The sequence below is a fragment of the Sus scrofa genome, chromosome 15 (genome assembly GCF_000003025.6).
Source record: "Sus scrofa isolate TJ Tabasco breed Duroc chromosome 15, Sscrofa11.1, whole genome shotgun sequence".
NCBI classification, from domain to species: domain Eukaryota; kingdom Metazoa; phylum Chordata; class Mammalia; order Artiodactyla; family Suidae; genus Sus; species Sus scrofa.
In genome coordinates this window covers 71336878-71353135 of record NC_010457.5, presented here as the reverse complement: position 1 = coordinate 71353135, position 16258 = coordinate 71336878, and the positions used below count along the sequence as shown (strand labels likewise).

At 35.7% G+C, this 16258-nt stretch overlaps 1 protein-coding gene across 17 annotated transcripts in view; it reads left to right on the top strand.

Moving 5' to 3' along the window:
• The window catches only part of COBLL1 (cordon-bleu WH2 repeat protein like 1), a 154747-nt gene extending 145360 nt beyond the window's left edge, over positions 1–9387 (top strand). For 16 of the 17 annotated variants that reach the window (XM_021075418.1, XM_021075412.1, XM_021075419.1 and 13 more), the window contains 2 exons: positions 2082–2258; positions 7985–9387. In XM_021075418.1, coding sequence (XP_020931077.1) covers positions 2082–2258; positions 7985–8071 — 264 coding nt within the window. In that variant the 3' untranslated portion in view covers positions 8072–9387. Of the gene's footprint in view, positions 1–2081; positions 2259–7966 lie in introns of all 17 variants that reach the window. The other variant, XM_021075410.1, reaches the window with a different exon arrangement.

The window sequence follows — 16258 nt, the reverse complement described above, 5'->3', positions numbered from 1 at the left end:
TTTGCTTGTACAGTTGTGTAGTGTGTTATTTTATAGTTCTGACTCTAGTTTTCTGCGAATTGCTTATCTCAATTTGTTTATAACTTTTCTGGATGTCTTGGTTTATTTTTCTTCTCCAATCCATAATAGCAAAATAAATAGTTTTAATTATATAGAATATAAGCAGTATCAAAGACATGATAAAATAACCAAACATCTCTCAGTTATGCATTTTCTATTACATATACTCAACCTCAGCTTACCAAACATTGTTACACAGAAATAATTTAAGTTGAACCCAGAGTTTACATATGTAATTTTCTTAATATCCCACAACATCCCATTTTATTCAGTGTCAACTTTAATTATATTATGTTGATGAAAATATCACTTAACCATCATTTAACCTTAATCATGTACAAGAAAGGGGGATTTGTTGACTCTTTGTTTAATCAACTAAATGATATATAGTCAAAGGAGAGAATGAAATTCGGTGTGAATTATGATAATCTACATGCAATTTAAAAAAAATACATTGTATACTTTTACTCTGATAGTGTTTAAAGAATACATTCATATTTGTATGACAGTTCCAAAAGTATTTTATACTATTTTTCAAACATTTCCAGAGTTAACAGAACATTAACCACATTTCCAAGTAAATATTTTTCCATAATTTTAAAGCAGTATTTACCTTAAAGAATTTCTTCATATATTTCACATTTACGTTTATTACTTTAATATAATGTCAGAAAGAGATAATAGAGAAACTAATTTTTTTTTTTTTTTTTTTTTTTTTTTTTTTGCTTTTCAGGGCCGCAGCCATGGTGTATGGAAGTTCCCAAGCTAGGGGTTGAACTGGAACTAGAGCTGCCAGCCTATGCCACAGCCATGGCAAGTGGGATCCGAGCTGCATCTGTGACCTACACCACAGCTTAGGACAACGCCAGATCATTAACCCACTGAGCAAGGCCAGAGATCAAAACCACAAGGATGCTCATCAGTTCGTTTCTGCTGCACCACAAGACCTCCTGAAACTAATATTTTACTTAGGAACAAAGCCTGTTTTGTTTTTTTTTGGTTTTTTTTTGGTGTTTTGTTTTTTTTTTTTCTTAAAATGAAATACCATTTCTAAACAACAAGAGCTTGATTTAGATAATAGTTTTTATTTTTTGCTTTTTAGGGGCCACACTGGTTGCATATGTAGGTTCCCAGGCTAGGGGTCAAATCAGAGCTACATCTACCAGCCCACACCACAGCCACAGCCATGCCAGATCCTTAACCCACTGAGCAAGGCAGGGATTGAACCCACAACCGCATAGTTCCTAGTCATATTTGTTTCTGCCGTGCCACGACAGGAACTTCTAGATAATACAGTTTTTTGAGCCATTGTCTGAAGTCTGTTTAGCTCACCTTTTGTGAAGATATTTGGCAGGTTGAAATAGACATTTTTAAGATGGTTTGAATACAGCTGACAGTTAAATCAGTAAATATCCCTTCTAAGAAGTTTAATTAAATTTTGATTCTTAAATTTGGAAATTTCTAATATTTATTTTTAGTCTCGTGGGAAAAATAAACATGGCCATCACTTAGTACCTGTGACTTCCAGAAACAAAATAAGCTGCTACATGTAACATAGTCATTGATAGAAGATATGTTAGGTTCCACTGGCATGAAATTGCCAATATTTCGTCCATTTGTACTATCAAATATAATAATTTCACAACCCTTATATATTGGATCTATGAAAGAAGTTTTCAGTCTCTGAAATTTTTTATTATTTGGCTCTGCTAGCCAACTCCAGTGGAGAAATCAGTGTTATTTGACTCAAAGGCAGTAAAATTACCACCATATTTATGAAACAAAGAAAGGTATCATTTTTCTTCCTTAGCCTCCTGAGTTCAAGAGCAGGGAAAGTAATGCCCTCATCTTCTAGCTGATCTCTGGCAGTAGAGATCACTGAATAGATGAGGAAACAGCTGTCTAAAACACCATTGTGGTAAATGGTGATTCTTGAAGAGCTATTGATGATGAACATGTTTTGAATAATGGCCCATTCTTCACTTAGTATTCATACAAATATTTCACATTTATCTTTATAGGAGAATAACTCTGTACATAATGAACAGAATCTCCAAATACCATCTCCTACCGACTGCCCATCATTCACCCTTAAGAGACAAAGTTCTTCCACATTCCAAAGCTCTGACCCAGAACAGATCCGACAGAGTTTGCTGACTGCAATCCGTTCTGGAGAGGCTGCTGCCAAATTGAAAAGGGTAAGTTTTCTTTATCAGATGGGTGACAGTGGGTTTATTTTTAACATTGTCCAACTAATACTTAGGGGAAATTGTTTTCTGGCTTTTAAATTTGAATAGGGAAGATGCCAGAAGTTACTCTTTTATGTCAAGGGTCATTTTTGAAGTATGAGCTGAGAGAGTCCAGAGTATTACACAGACTTAAAAATATGTCAGGTCTATTTTCCAAAACATGGGCCAGGTGCAGAGCACGAGTTTTGCTCATTATTATATAACTATATATAGAAAGTGCCCTGGACTCTCATTTTAAGAAATTGTGTTAGCATAGCAAGAAAGATTTTTTTGAAAAGAAAGTCCCTCCTTTATTCCAGAAAAGCTGCACTATTGTAAGAGCCTGAAAGTTTTAGTCATAACTTCTACAGTGATCAATTCATACATGGGATTGAGTGGCTGGGGGAGGAGTTTTACAGGTTAAACCAAAAAAATATAGGGAAAATCTACATAATTTAGAGGAAACCTAACACAGAAAGAAATTCAGATCTTAATAAGGCCCTGCCAGAGTCTAGCTGCTCCTTGCAAGGAGGTGTGCTCCTCAGGCAAACCCCAAAAACATCATGGGGAATTATTTGTAGATGAATTTCCTCCCTTTGTCACCTTCATCTGCTGAAAGAGGATGGGGTGAAGCCCTGAGCCTGGCATCATTACTTGGGTTTCCTAGAGGCTGCAGTCTCCCTAAATGTCTTTATTGTTCTTTCCTTAGTTGCAAGTTCTTGGACATCTAGAACAAGAAAAGTACTCATTCTTTTAATGACTCCCTAGTCATTTCATTTTGTGAATTCCTTCTCTAATCATTTTGGAAGCTGTTTAGAGAAGAGTAAGAGACTTGTTGAGCAAAGCACTGAACTTAACAAAAATCAAATCTGCAAAGGAACAGGAATGCTGCAGAGATAGGAAAGGGGGAAGGCCACCAGGCACATCCAGCCTTGCCTGCCCCAGCCAGCATCCTGGGTGCGTCTCAGTGGAGCTGTGAATGACAGCCATTCCCACAGAGGGCTTGGTGCTCCCATCTGGGCACGCATGGAGACAAGGCAAATAGTGTGTGCTGTCAGGAGTGAAGGAAACATGAAGGGATTTAAGTTTGAATTTCATGGATTATTTGTAGAGTTTGAATTTACATACCAGGCAGCAAAAAATATACATTTATATTAAAATTGGCATTTCACAGGCCATGACATTTATTTTTGAGAGAAATATGCCCCTATAAGTTGTACATTCTCATTTATGAAAATACTTCTATTTCTAATCTTGTAAATTAAGAATGTTACAAAATTCTCAAATTCTCAATTGGAAGCATTTTTTTTTTAATTGAAAAATACCAAACATTGTACTAAATACTGGGAATACAGAATTGAATAAGGCTCTGCCTTCTGAGTGTTCACAGCCTGGGACTGAGAAAGTGGTACATCAGGCCCACAGGAGAACAGAAAATAATTGCAGTGCCCTTTGTACTAAGGCAGTGGATATATTAATGAATTTCAATGGACTAATTGCAAAAAAACAGTGCATTAAGTTGGAAATGCCTTTAGGCCAACAGAATTGTACAGGCAAGCAGCTATATACTTGGTATGTTATGGGCTCTGACTTGGCAGTCTCTTCACATATAAAAGTCTCATTGCTTCCAGGATGAGTTGGATGTGAATCAACACAGAAAACAACCCTAAATGATGATCCTATAATTGTATCCTGTTTATAACTCATTACTTTAAGGTTCTAGTGAGTCTAAATTTTCTTTTTCAGTAGGAGGTTATTTATTGATCGCTCTGACTATAGTGGCACCTCATAAATTTTGTTTAATGAAAATTTCTTACATAATCCTTTTTCTTCCATTAAATTCAGGCCCAGGGTCTAGTAAAGTTCATGATACCTACATTCCATGATCAGCACCTTCACTTCTAATTATATGTACGAAAACATGTGATTCTTTTATGTACCAAGACTCAGAATATTCATGGAATATTGTTTGTAATAGCTCTAAATACATATAACCTTCATATCCAAAAATGGTAGAATAAATAGAAGTATATTTAAAGAATGGACTATCAAATAGCAATAAATTGAACAAAATACACTAAACACAACAATGTAGAGACATACAAAAAATATGTTTAAAGGTGACAGCATGCAAAACTAAATTATATTTTTTGATGATGCATATGTAGGTGGCAATTATTTTTAAAAGTGAGGAAGTAATTATAAAAATCACAAATGGGGTTACTTCCAGAAGGGAGGAAATGGGGTGGTTGGGGGGCTTATTGGAATAAGACACAATTTGAGAAGGAACCCCTCCCAAATTAGTATCAAGATAAATATCTTAATGCAATATTTTTAATTTTTTTTTTTTTTTTTTTGGCTTTTTGCTATTTCTTGGGCCGCTCCCTCCGCATATGGAGGTTCCCAGGCTAGGGGTCGAATCGGAGCTGTAGCCACCGGCCTACGCCAGAGCCACAGCAACGCAGGATCCGAGCCGCGTCTGCAACCTACACCACAGCTCACGGCAAGGCCGAATCGTTAACCCACTGAGCAAGGGCAGGGACCACACCCGCAACCTCATGGTTCCTAGTCGGATTCGTTAACCACTGCGCCACGACGGGAACTCCCAATATTTTTAAATGTACAAATAAATGCAAAATGATAAAGAAAATGTCAATTTTAAATAAAGATCAATAGTTGGAAGTAGTTTTGACCTGGGCGGTGGACTACATATATATGCATGTTTGTTTTCATTGAGCTGTTTAAGTTCAGTGCACTTCTCTGTACATGTATTATATTTCAAAAATTACAAAAGGCAGTACAAATGGTCACATGAAGGCTCTAATTTCTTGTGATCTTTGCTTAAGTCCCATATTTCTGTCCTGAACATTTCTCCTAGTTTGTTTTAAATTATAACATTTCTTTTATAGAACAACAGTTACAGTGCCAAATAAAATCTCCAGTGATTTTGACAGTGGGTTTGGATTGTTCATCAGAAAGTTGGCTCTGTGTTTGCCTATATTTTGGCACCCAAATGTTTAATTTAGCTCCAGGTACCAACCTGCCTTATGGTTCTTGTTCATACCCAAGCAATTAACCTTCATTATAGTAGTTGGTTCACACTAGAACAATTATCTAGTTGATTGCTCTACTGTAAATGTAGTCATGAACATGCCATGTTTTTTTCATGTTTAAGGCTTTTTTTCCATACCTTACCCTCACTTGACCCCCATGTAGTCACAGTGACTTGTCTTCATATAAAGTGTTAATAAATCTAGCACAGTATTTTATAAAATGTGCTGGATGTTAAGATGTACATATGAAATCAGCAAATTGTTTGCAGAGAATAAGACAGATTAAGTCATCTATCATCATTGATTTGTGTTGACATTAAGAACTTCTCTGGCTGCTTTTGGTTCTTGCTGGCGCTTGACTTACTAAGATTATTACACCATCACAAGGAGAATATAGGTTTGTGAAAATAAACTGAGAATGATATTTAGTACTTGGTATTAAGTGTTTCCTCAGAAAGTAAATTTAATCTTTAGCTAGACAGAAATCTGGAAGGAAGAGAAAAACTGGCTAAGTCACCCAGAATCTTGCAGGCTTGTTTAATTAGTCGGCTTTTTATTCATATTTCTTTGGTTTGAATTTGAACAATCCAGGTGTTTCAGGTTGGCAGCTCTTTCCATGTATTTTTAAAGTAAAAATAAGTGATGGTTTCATAGTTAACACTCCTTATAGGAGTAAGAAAGCTATGTGACTATTCCTGAAAATTCCTTAAATTTCAAGGGTAGGCAGTCAACTAGTAAGATGCTCACATCAGTAAATTCTTAAATGTTACTTTTTAAAGATCACTTTACTATGAGTGGCCTATGGTCATTGTTCAAAAAATTTAAGCAATACTTTATAAATGTTTGTAAAAAGTTACCATGTTTCATTCAAGAAATAGTCACTGAGCTACACTGTGCCAGGAACTAAAATAACCATAATATAAAGTGGTTATAAAGTGGCATTAAAATAGACAAAGTCTATGACCTTAACAAATTCATAGAATAGTATTCTAATGATTTCTTCTTATGTTTGAAATTTAACAAATTTTTAAGTATCACACAAAATACCATTTCCTCCCAAAGTAACTGCTCTGGGTAGAATACAGTGTAACCTTTCAAATCACTTTTGTAGCATGCAAATGTTTAATATTTCTAACAAAAATGGAATCCTCTAAAATATTCATAAACATATATGTCTCTTAGAAACTATTTTTTACATACATATCTATGCTATTCTTTTTAAGACTGCATAGTATCTGACTAGATAAATTTATTTGCTACCTTATTTGCTCCTTATTACTAAACATTTAAATAGAATCTAAATGATATTAACAATGAATATGTTTTATTTGCAGACATTTAGAACCATCAGTGTGTTTTTTAAATGCTTTAGCCAAATTTACTTTCTTTTACTTTACAAAGAATATGAGAGCTGCAATTTTGGCAGGAATTGGAAAAAAAAAAAATAACCCCTCACATGCACAGACTTTTCAGACCAAGGTCACATAATGAAAAGTCATTACCTGTTTGTTGGCTGTACATGGAAAGAAACCCCACATGAGTACTGAACAGGGTGCACTTAAGTGTTTCTTCCCCAGTTGCAACTTTTCTTCTCAGCTGTTTTATTTCAGGTGGATGGTGTCAACCACTCTATTCCATCCTGGGTTCATAAGACAGTCAAGAAATCTGATTTGTTTAGATGAGCTATATTTAATAAAAGGCAAGAAATGAAGCACCAGGAAACAAAGCCAAACTGAACTTGCCAGTTTTATCTTCCTTTTCATTTATGTTGCTAGGCAGAACCTGTGGCCTTTTCTACCTCAGTTCTCTTCTTGGGAGGAGATAATGTTGATTAGGAAACTAAATTTGTCAAATTATAATTGAGAAATAAACCATTTTCCTAAAATATTGTCATATATGTAATATTTCAAAATATAATTATTTATGATTGAGAATCCAGATGATTCTCTTTTACATTCTTGTAAGTAATGTTAGAATTTTAAAGTATTTAGGAGATTTTGTTTTAGTGTTTTTTTGATTCACATACAGATTGTAAATAGGAAATTTTGCCATAGACTTTTGGAACTCAGAAGTTTATTTAGTAAGAGGGAAAAATCTACTTTTCATTCTGCAGTTGTTTTGACAAAACAATCATTGGTTTCACTTTTTTAGCCCTTCATATGAAGTCATTTTAAAAACCAAAACTACTTTTTCTTATAAATAAGGGAATAACTTCAAGTTAATCTATATTATCAATACAAAATTATAGAATTCATTGCTTTGTGGAATTGACTTCATTCTTCTATATTCTCCAAGGTACTTTAAGGGAGCCAGAAGTAATCTAGCTAAAAATGCTCTTTAACAGCTTGGCCTACAGTCTGTTTATGCTCTTGTACTTTGAATTGATTTGGTAATTTTGTAAAGACTAAGATGTGTTAATGGATTATTTAACTTGTTTGTTGTGGAAATAACGCTAAAGTCATTTTTAATTTCATGGTAGAATGAACATTTATTCTTGGATTATTTGAAATTTATTGAATAATAAATACTAAATGTTAGCATTTACAATTAAACAGAAGTTAATGAGGTAATTGTTGTAGACTGAAAATTTTACAGCCATCCCATTTAAAATTAATGGGTGCAAAGTGTGTTTCTGTCTCTTAGGTTACGGTTCCGTCAAATACAGTATCTGTGAATGGAAGGTCAAGACTCAGCCATTCCATGTCCCTTGATGCTCAGGATGGCCACTGAATGTTGCCCTGCCATACCGCACTTCACAGAACAACTTCCTACTAATGGAGAATGTTGGCAAATGTATATTCAGATGTATACTAATATATTATCTATTAAAGCATAAGAATTTGTGTGTGCCTTTTAATGCCAGAAGAAGAATTATCAGAGTTTATAATTTATAATAATATTTTTGGCCTATTTTGCCTTGAGCTGAATATGCTGCTTCAGAACTTAAAAACAAGGTGTTAGTGACTTTCATTATTTTCAAATGAGAAATAGTCACCTTTTGTTAATTTCACTTATCGACACATTCTCTATAATGGTGACTTAAGACAAAAGGCTAAGATTCATAGACTTATATTTGTGTGACACGTAAATAGCTAGGCAAACAGATCTGACATTTGCTGCCTCAGTGTTACAGTTTAATTGGAAATATTTAAGTTATATTAAAGCCTGTTTGCTCTGAAATTAGTTATGATATCAAATAAATATATTCAATTTAACAGTTAATTTCAATGATGAATCACTTAGTGTTCAAGTCTTATCTTGTGTATTCTTTATGAAAGCTCATAGTATTTTAATATTTTATTAACATGGACACTTAGTTTTTTAATCTTTAGAACTTAAATTGCACAAGGAGAATTTAAATATTTTTGTATATAATTATGACATTATTGTCACACAGATATTACACATTTTATGTGCCAGAAGCCTTAAAAAATCTTTCTGTGAAAATGTTGATATATTGTGACAATTATTTCAAATTCAGTCTGTAGACAAGAGTAGGGGTTAGTTTATGTCCATATTGGAAAACTTTAAAGACTACTTGGAGGTTTCACAAATCCTGGTTTTAATTAAAGTGATAAAGTCATTACGTAGTTCAGATGCTAATATTCTCAATAATAATTTATATTTACATTAAAATTGTTAAGCAAAACAATGCCAATTTGTTGGCTGATAACTATTCTGGGGTCTAGAGCTTGTTGATATTCATTTCTACTTTAAGAATTTAATTGCTCACTTACTCTAAAAGCTTTGTCAAACAAGCTGATGTTAAGTTGGTTTTTACTAAAGCTACTGAAATTATCTGCCACTTTGGAAAATGTGTTGATTCTTTCTCCCCCAGTTTAATAAAAGCAAGTTATGTATTTGGGATACTTTCTTTAAATGCAGTTTTGTGTTAATCATCATATTTGTGTGTACTTTATCTGATCAACAACACATCTCTATGAGCCAGTAAACAAGTAATAGTAAGACAAGTAATAGTGTTTCAGGGCCCAGGTATTTAATTCCATGACACATGACAAGTACACATTAAAGGTTAAATATTGCTACTCTTTGCTTGAATCATATTTTTTTATGATTTTTATTTTTTTCCATTATAGCTGATTTACAGTGTTCCGTCAATTTTCTACTGGTCACTTACGATGGAGCATGATAATGTGAGAAAAAAGAATCAGCTTTGAAGAGACTCTCATACGGAAACCTAAGTCAAGTCATAAAATAGGGAAGAGAGTGACTAAAAAATTGTGTTAGATTATCTGCTTGGAAAACAAACTTGGATTCCTACCTCAAACCATAAATATATTCGAGTTGAGCTTTTAAAATATTTTGAAACTGAGATGAATATATTCAATACTTCCCAGACCTCAGCATAAGAAAATTATTTAAATAAGACAAAGGCAGTCATAAAATATATTAATTTTAAAATATCAAAATTTAAATATAGTACATTAAATACTATAAAAGTGAAAAAATAAGCCACGAGAAGATGTTTTTAATATGTATGAATTAAATTTGGTGGGTTTTTTTGGTCTTTTTAAGGCTGCACCCATGGCATATGGAGGTTCCCAGGGTAGGCGTCGAATGGGAGCTGCAGCCACAGCAACGCGGGATCCAAGCCACATCTGTGACCTACACCAGAGCTCACAGCAATGCTGGATCCTCAACCCACTGAGTGAGGGCAAGGATCGAACCTATGTCCTCATGGATACTAGTCAGATTTGTTTCTGTTGAGCCATGACAGGAACTCCGAATTAATTTATAAGAGTAAAAATTCCTAAAGCTCATGAAAAGACTACCTAATAGAGAAATAAGCGTACACTGAGGTGGGAGGAATCTGAAGAAGAATGAATATACATATATGTATAACTGAATTACTTTGCCGTACACCTAAAACTAACACAACATGTAAAGCAACTATATTCCAATAAGATAACAAAAGTATTTCTTTTTATAAAAGGAAATCTAAAAGGTTAACAACATGGCAAGAATACTCTTTACTAACAAAGAAATACAAGTTAAAAACATAAGACAGTGTGCCACATCATACTCATCAAATCAGTAAAAATCTGTTTTAAAATAGCAAGTGTTATCAAGGACAATGAAGTAATAGGAACTCTTACTGTTGGTGGGAAAATACATTAGCACAACCATTGCATTTACAATATCTGGTAAAACTGAAGATCTCTTGCCATGTTACCTTAAAGAAGTACTTATGTGTGTGCTTAAGAAGACATAAAAATGTTCCTGACAGCCTTGTATATGATGGCAGAAAGCAGTCCTAACCAGCACTCAACCTTGATAGTATATTCATATAATAGACTTTTGTACAGTAGTTAAAATGAACCAACTAGAATTATGCACATCGACATGGATACATCTCAAAAATAATGAGGAAGAAAAGCAAATTGTGGAACAATGCTTGTTTTATGATGCCAGTTACATAAAATATGCAACATGATACTATGTATTATGGCTCTAAGTAGAAAAAATACACAGGTTTGCTGATGAGAATCAAGAAGTGAAGACTGGGTTGGGGGAGAATTACAGGAGGCATCAATTGTGTTTGGAATATTTTCTTTTATAAACTGATTTGAAAAGTTTTACTCCAGATTTTAGAAATAGTTTGTATTAAAATATTTAATGGTTCATATTTAATATGAACCATTAAAACACATTCTGAAAAAAATTGCTTTATTCATACTATTTCAGGGGAAAAGTATATGCTACTCTACCTGCTTGGGAAAAAAATTTGAGACACAATTTTCACTAATCATATGCTTAAATAATGGCAAAATGAAGCTATAGGAATGATTTAGAACAAATTTCCAATTTTCTTTTTTGTCTTTTGTCAGTTTAGGGCCACATCCACTGCTTGTGGAGGTTCCCAGTGTAGGGGTCGAATCAGAGCTGTAGCTGCTGGCCTACACCACAGCAACAGCAACATCAGATCCAAGCCGCATCTGTGACTTTACACCACAGCTCATGGCAACGCTGGATCCTTAACCCACTGAGCAAGGCCAGGGATCGGACCTGCGTCCTCATAGATACTAGTCAGGTTCATTAACCACCAGGCCAGAATTGGGAAATCCCCAATTTTCATAGTTAATTTTTGGCATCTGGGCATTTTCCTTCTTTTCCCCCATCAGGTTATTCCTTTATGATATGTATTTTTAAATTATCCAGGTTCTATATAAATTACAAGGTATGAAATGAAATATGTTCTCTGTCTCCAGCATTCCACTCCCCTCTTCAGAAATGACCCATGTTAATGTTTTGGTATGAATCCCTAAATGTATTTATATCCAACACATATGGGTTTGTTTTGGGCTTTTTTATTTTTTCAGTTTGTTATTGTTGTTACTGTTGTTTTTAAGATTTAAAAAAAGTCACGCTCTAATAGTATTTAGGAACTTGCCTTTACACCAGCAATGTTTTGGAAGAACTTTTCTTTTTGCACATATTTACCCTACCATATTTCAGTTTGCTATTCTCTTATTGTTTCTTGATGTCATACACAGTTATGCCTAGAGTCAAGATATTGGGTTCAGAGTTTCCATTATGGCTCAACAGGTTTAAGAACTCATCTAGTATCCATGAGAATGCGAGTTTGATCCTTGGCCTTGCTCCGTGGGCTAAGGATCCAGCGTTGCTTTGAGCTGTGGGGTAAGTCACACACCCCTAACCTGAAAACTTCCATGTACCACAGGTGCAGCCCTAAAAGAAAAAAAAAAAAAAAAAAGATCCTTGTGTTCAAATCATAGGTCTGCCACTTAAGAGTCACAGAATCTTGAGCAATTTATTTTATCTGTATCTCATTTTCACCTTTGAAAATTTGAATTAATACACTTATTTCATGGCAGTAGTTGTAAAGATTAAATCAGTTTTAAAATTGTTTGGCGCACACACACAACTCATTTTTAAAAGCTACCTATTTTTACATACTATTAAAAATATTACTATTGGGAGATCCCTTCATGGCTCAGTGGTTAATGAACCCGACTAGGATCCATGAGGATGAGGGTTGGATCCCTGGCCTCACTCAGTGGGTTAAGGATCTGGAGTTGATGTGAGCTGCGGTGTAGGTCACAGACATGCCTTGGATCCTGCATTGCTGTGGTTGTGGTGTAGGCTGGTGGCTGCAGCTCCAAGTCAACCCCTAGCCTGAGAACCTCCATATGCCACGGTGAGGCCCTAAAAAGCCAAAAACAAACAAAAAACCCTATTACTATTAATGAACAGGTATTGTTTTAAGACCACATCTGGCCTTGGCCTGAAACACCAGAATCCACAACTGCTACTTGATCCAGACCTTGAATGAACCCAGTCATTTTCCTAAGAACTATCATTGCTATAATTGAAACTTAAAGATTTCCAATTGATAACAATTATTTATCTTGTGCCAGTTCATTTCCTACCTACTATTAATAGAGACAAAAAGAGCTAAGAATCAAACCCATCATTTCTACTACCAATTGACTTTCATAAATGACTTGAAAGGGAACTTGCAATTAGGGGTCACGATGATTTCCACAAATAGAATATTTTTTAAATTGTTTATTCCCTTTTGAGATTATTTTAAAATGATTTTTATATTTTCCATTATAGTTGGTTTACAATGTTCTGTCAATTTTCTACTGTACAGCAAGGTGACCCAGTCACATATATATATATAATTTTTTTTCCTCACATTATCTTCCATCATGCTCCATCACAAGTGACTAGATATAGTTCCCAGTGCTATACAGCAGGATCTCACTGCTTATCCTGGAATGTTTTTCTTAAGATTATTTTTGATGTAAAAATAGCTAATTTACTTGGTGTTTTAGAGTTTACACAGAACTTTTATATTATTTGATCCACATATGGGACAAGAAAGTACACAAAGTCATTGCTACTTTACAAAGGTCATATAACCAAACAAGTGGCAGAATCCCACATCTGACTTCCAGTCTGCTTTTTCTAATGGCCAGACTTTGCAAATGATGGAGAAAATGGTGCTAGATTTCAAGGGACACTTAAAAGAGTAATCTACTTGTTCTGGGTCCTCAACTGTTCTTCCTTTTCTCTGAAATGTTACCACTTTCCTGCAAGTTTTTGTCCCTAACACCTCAGACTCTTCATATGGATAGATATATTTTGTTTATGGCAAGAAAAAAATGCCACCATGTGCTCTCACAAAAGAACTTTTCTGACAGGTATTTCGAGAGAAATTGTGAAACATTCCGATAATTTGTGTAAAATTGTTGGCATTTCTGCTTCACAAATTGGAGAAATTCATTTGGAAGTCTTGCAAAGTACTCATCTTGAAGAAAAAGTGCTACAACTGCAAACTTAGAGTCTTCAAAACAAACCATTTCTTTACCTCCCAATTTATCCTTATGTTCCTACCCATTACTTGTGGTAGAATATAGTGATGGCCCCATTACCTTACCTGCTTCCACACTTTTTGCCACATGACTGTAATTCCTCTCACTAAGGAGAGAGAACCCATTTCCCCATGCATAGAAACAGGTTTTGTGACTAATTGAGATGAAAATGACACAGTGCCAGTTCTGAGACTAGATCTCAAAGTTTGCATGTTTTTGCTGGCTCTTCCTTTGTACCTGAAATGTAGTTATATGAGAAAGACACGAGTAGTCCTTAAAAAAAGGATGAGAGATGCATGGAGCAGGCCTTTCAAATGAGGTCACCCTAGAGCATTTAACAGTCAGACACCCCTACCCCACCCCAACCAGAAATGATCAAGTTCAGTCAAAAAGGGCAGGCAACATAGCCACCCCTAACTGACTCTCGTGTATGAGCAATCAATGCTTACCCCCTAGCTAGGCCCTCGAGATTTATGGTTGATTATTATATAGCATTGATGTGGCAATAGATGCAATACACCCTCTCAAACTCATACACATATGAATCTACCCAAATTATAAATTCATTCAAATGGTTCAGGTCCACATACAGTATTTCCCCCAGAGTTCCACAGACTATTTATTAACTCCAACACAAAAACACCTCAGACTCTCTGTTTAACTCACAACTAGCTCAAAAAATTCTAACTTAATAATTCCTTTACAATTCATGATGCAGAAATATTTTATTTCCTTTTTCTTCTCTGCTGTTTTATCTTCAGAACAGGGAGCATGAGAGTCCAAATATCAAAGATATCCAAAGCCCTCTTAGAAGCTCTTTGAACTTGCCTATTTCATAGAGCTGCCAGTTAAAATACATATTTCTCAGCTGAATTCAAATTTCAAAGATAAACAATGAATTAATTTTTAGTATAAGTATGTCCCATGCAATATTTGTGATATACTAAAAAAGAAAAAATCATTTAACTGAATTTTAAATTTAATTAGCTGTCCTTTTTTATTTTTATTTATTTATTTATTTATTTTGCACCAAATCTGGCAACCGTATTATTTCATGAAAATCTGAAAGGAGTAAATGAAGCAAGAGGAAGCATCCAACATGTGGGGAAAGAGAAGAGAGAGCAGGCACAACACCAGGTAAGTCAAGAAACCAGGAAGTGGCATTTTGGAAGCACAAGCTTTGTTCTCTTTGATAGCTCACCATCAGAGAAACCCTCATGTAATGAATAAGAAAATGTTTATTGAAGAGTTTTGCAACAAAAAAATCTTTGGACCATTTCTGTTGGTGGGTTTTAGATACCATCAAGTCATCAGGATATACTTAAGAAATTCTGCTAGGGATCACCTAAGATGGTGGAGTAGGAAAACACTGAGCTTACCTCTTCTCACAAGGACACCAAAACCACAACTGTCAACAGAACAATCACTAATGAAAAAGATTGGAACCTACCAGGAAAGGCCTTATACAACTAGATTCATAAAGAAAGCAATGAGACAGGAGAAGGAGAACTACAATATAATTAAGTCCCACACCTCCAGGTGAATGACCCGCAAGTTGGAGAATAGTTATATTGTATAACTTCTCCCATAGGAGTAAGTTCTGAGCCCTTTGTTGGCCTCCCCAGGCCAGGGACCCTGCTCCATGCAAATAACCTGCAAATAACCTGCATTTGAATTTGAAGGCCAACAAGGCTTAATTTCAGGAGTCCCATAGGACTGGGGAAAAGAGGGGCTTCATTTTTAGAGAGCATATGCAAAATGTCACATGCATTGGGACCCTACAATAATTTGATAGTAGACTAGGCCCAACCTACATGCTGATCTTGCAGAGTGTCCTAGAGAGGCAAGGGGCAGCTAAGGCTCACCCTTTGGACACTGGCAGGAGCTATATTTGGGAGCTTTGGACATGGTTGCTGGGGGGAAACTTGGGACCCTTTCTTTGGCTCATTAGCACCAAGACCTGACCCCACCCAACAGCCTGTAGCCTTGGACACCCCAAAAAAGGAAAAAAAAAACCTCACTGGGTGGGGTCACAACTCTACCCATCAGCAGACAGGCTGCCCAAAGACTCTGAGTCTACAGCCACCTGCAGAAATGCCCATAGACATGGCCCTATCTACCAAAGGGCCAAGAACCACCTCCACCCACCAGTGGGAAGGCACTGGCCTGCCCTCCAGGGAGCATGCACTAGCCTCTAGACCAGCCTCATCAATCAGGGGGCAGACAAGAAATAAAAGAAAACCATAATCCTGCAGCCTGCCAGTACCAAGCCAACCCTTACACTGGGACCAGCTGTGCTACCCAGTAGCAGGACAACATAAGCTTCAGGATACCCCAGACCCCAGACCCCATACCCAACCAGTGATCTGACATCAGCTCTGGGACCCCTTGGCCCTGCAGCCAGACTTGAGGACATGGAATCTTCTACACCCTTACTCTACCCACCAGCGAGCCAGCAGTACTCCAATGTTTCCTAGGGTTCTGCAGCAAGCCATCTCATGACTCAGACATGCTAACCACCAGTCAACAGGATCTGCACAAGGCAGAACCTGGC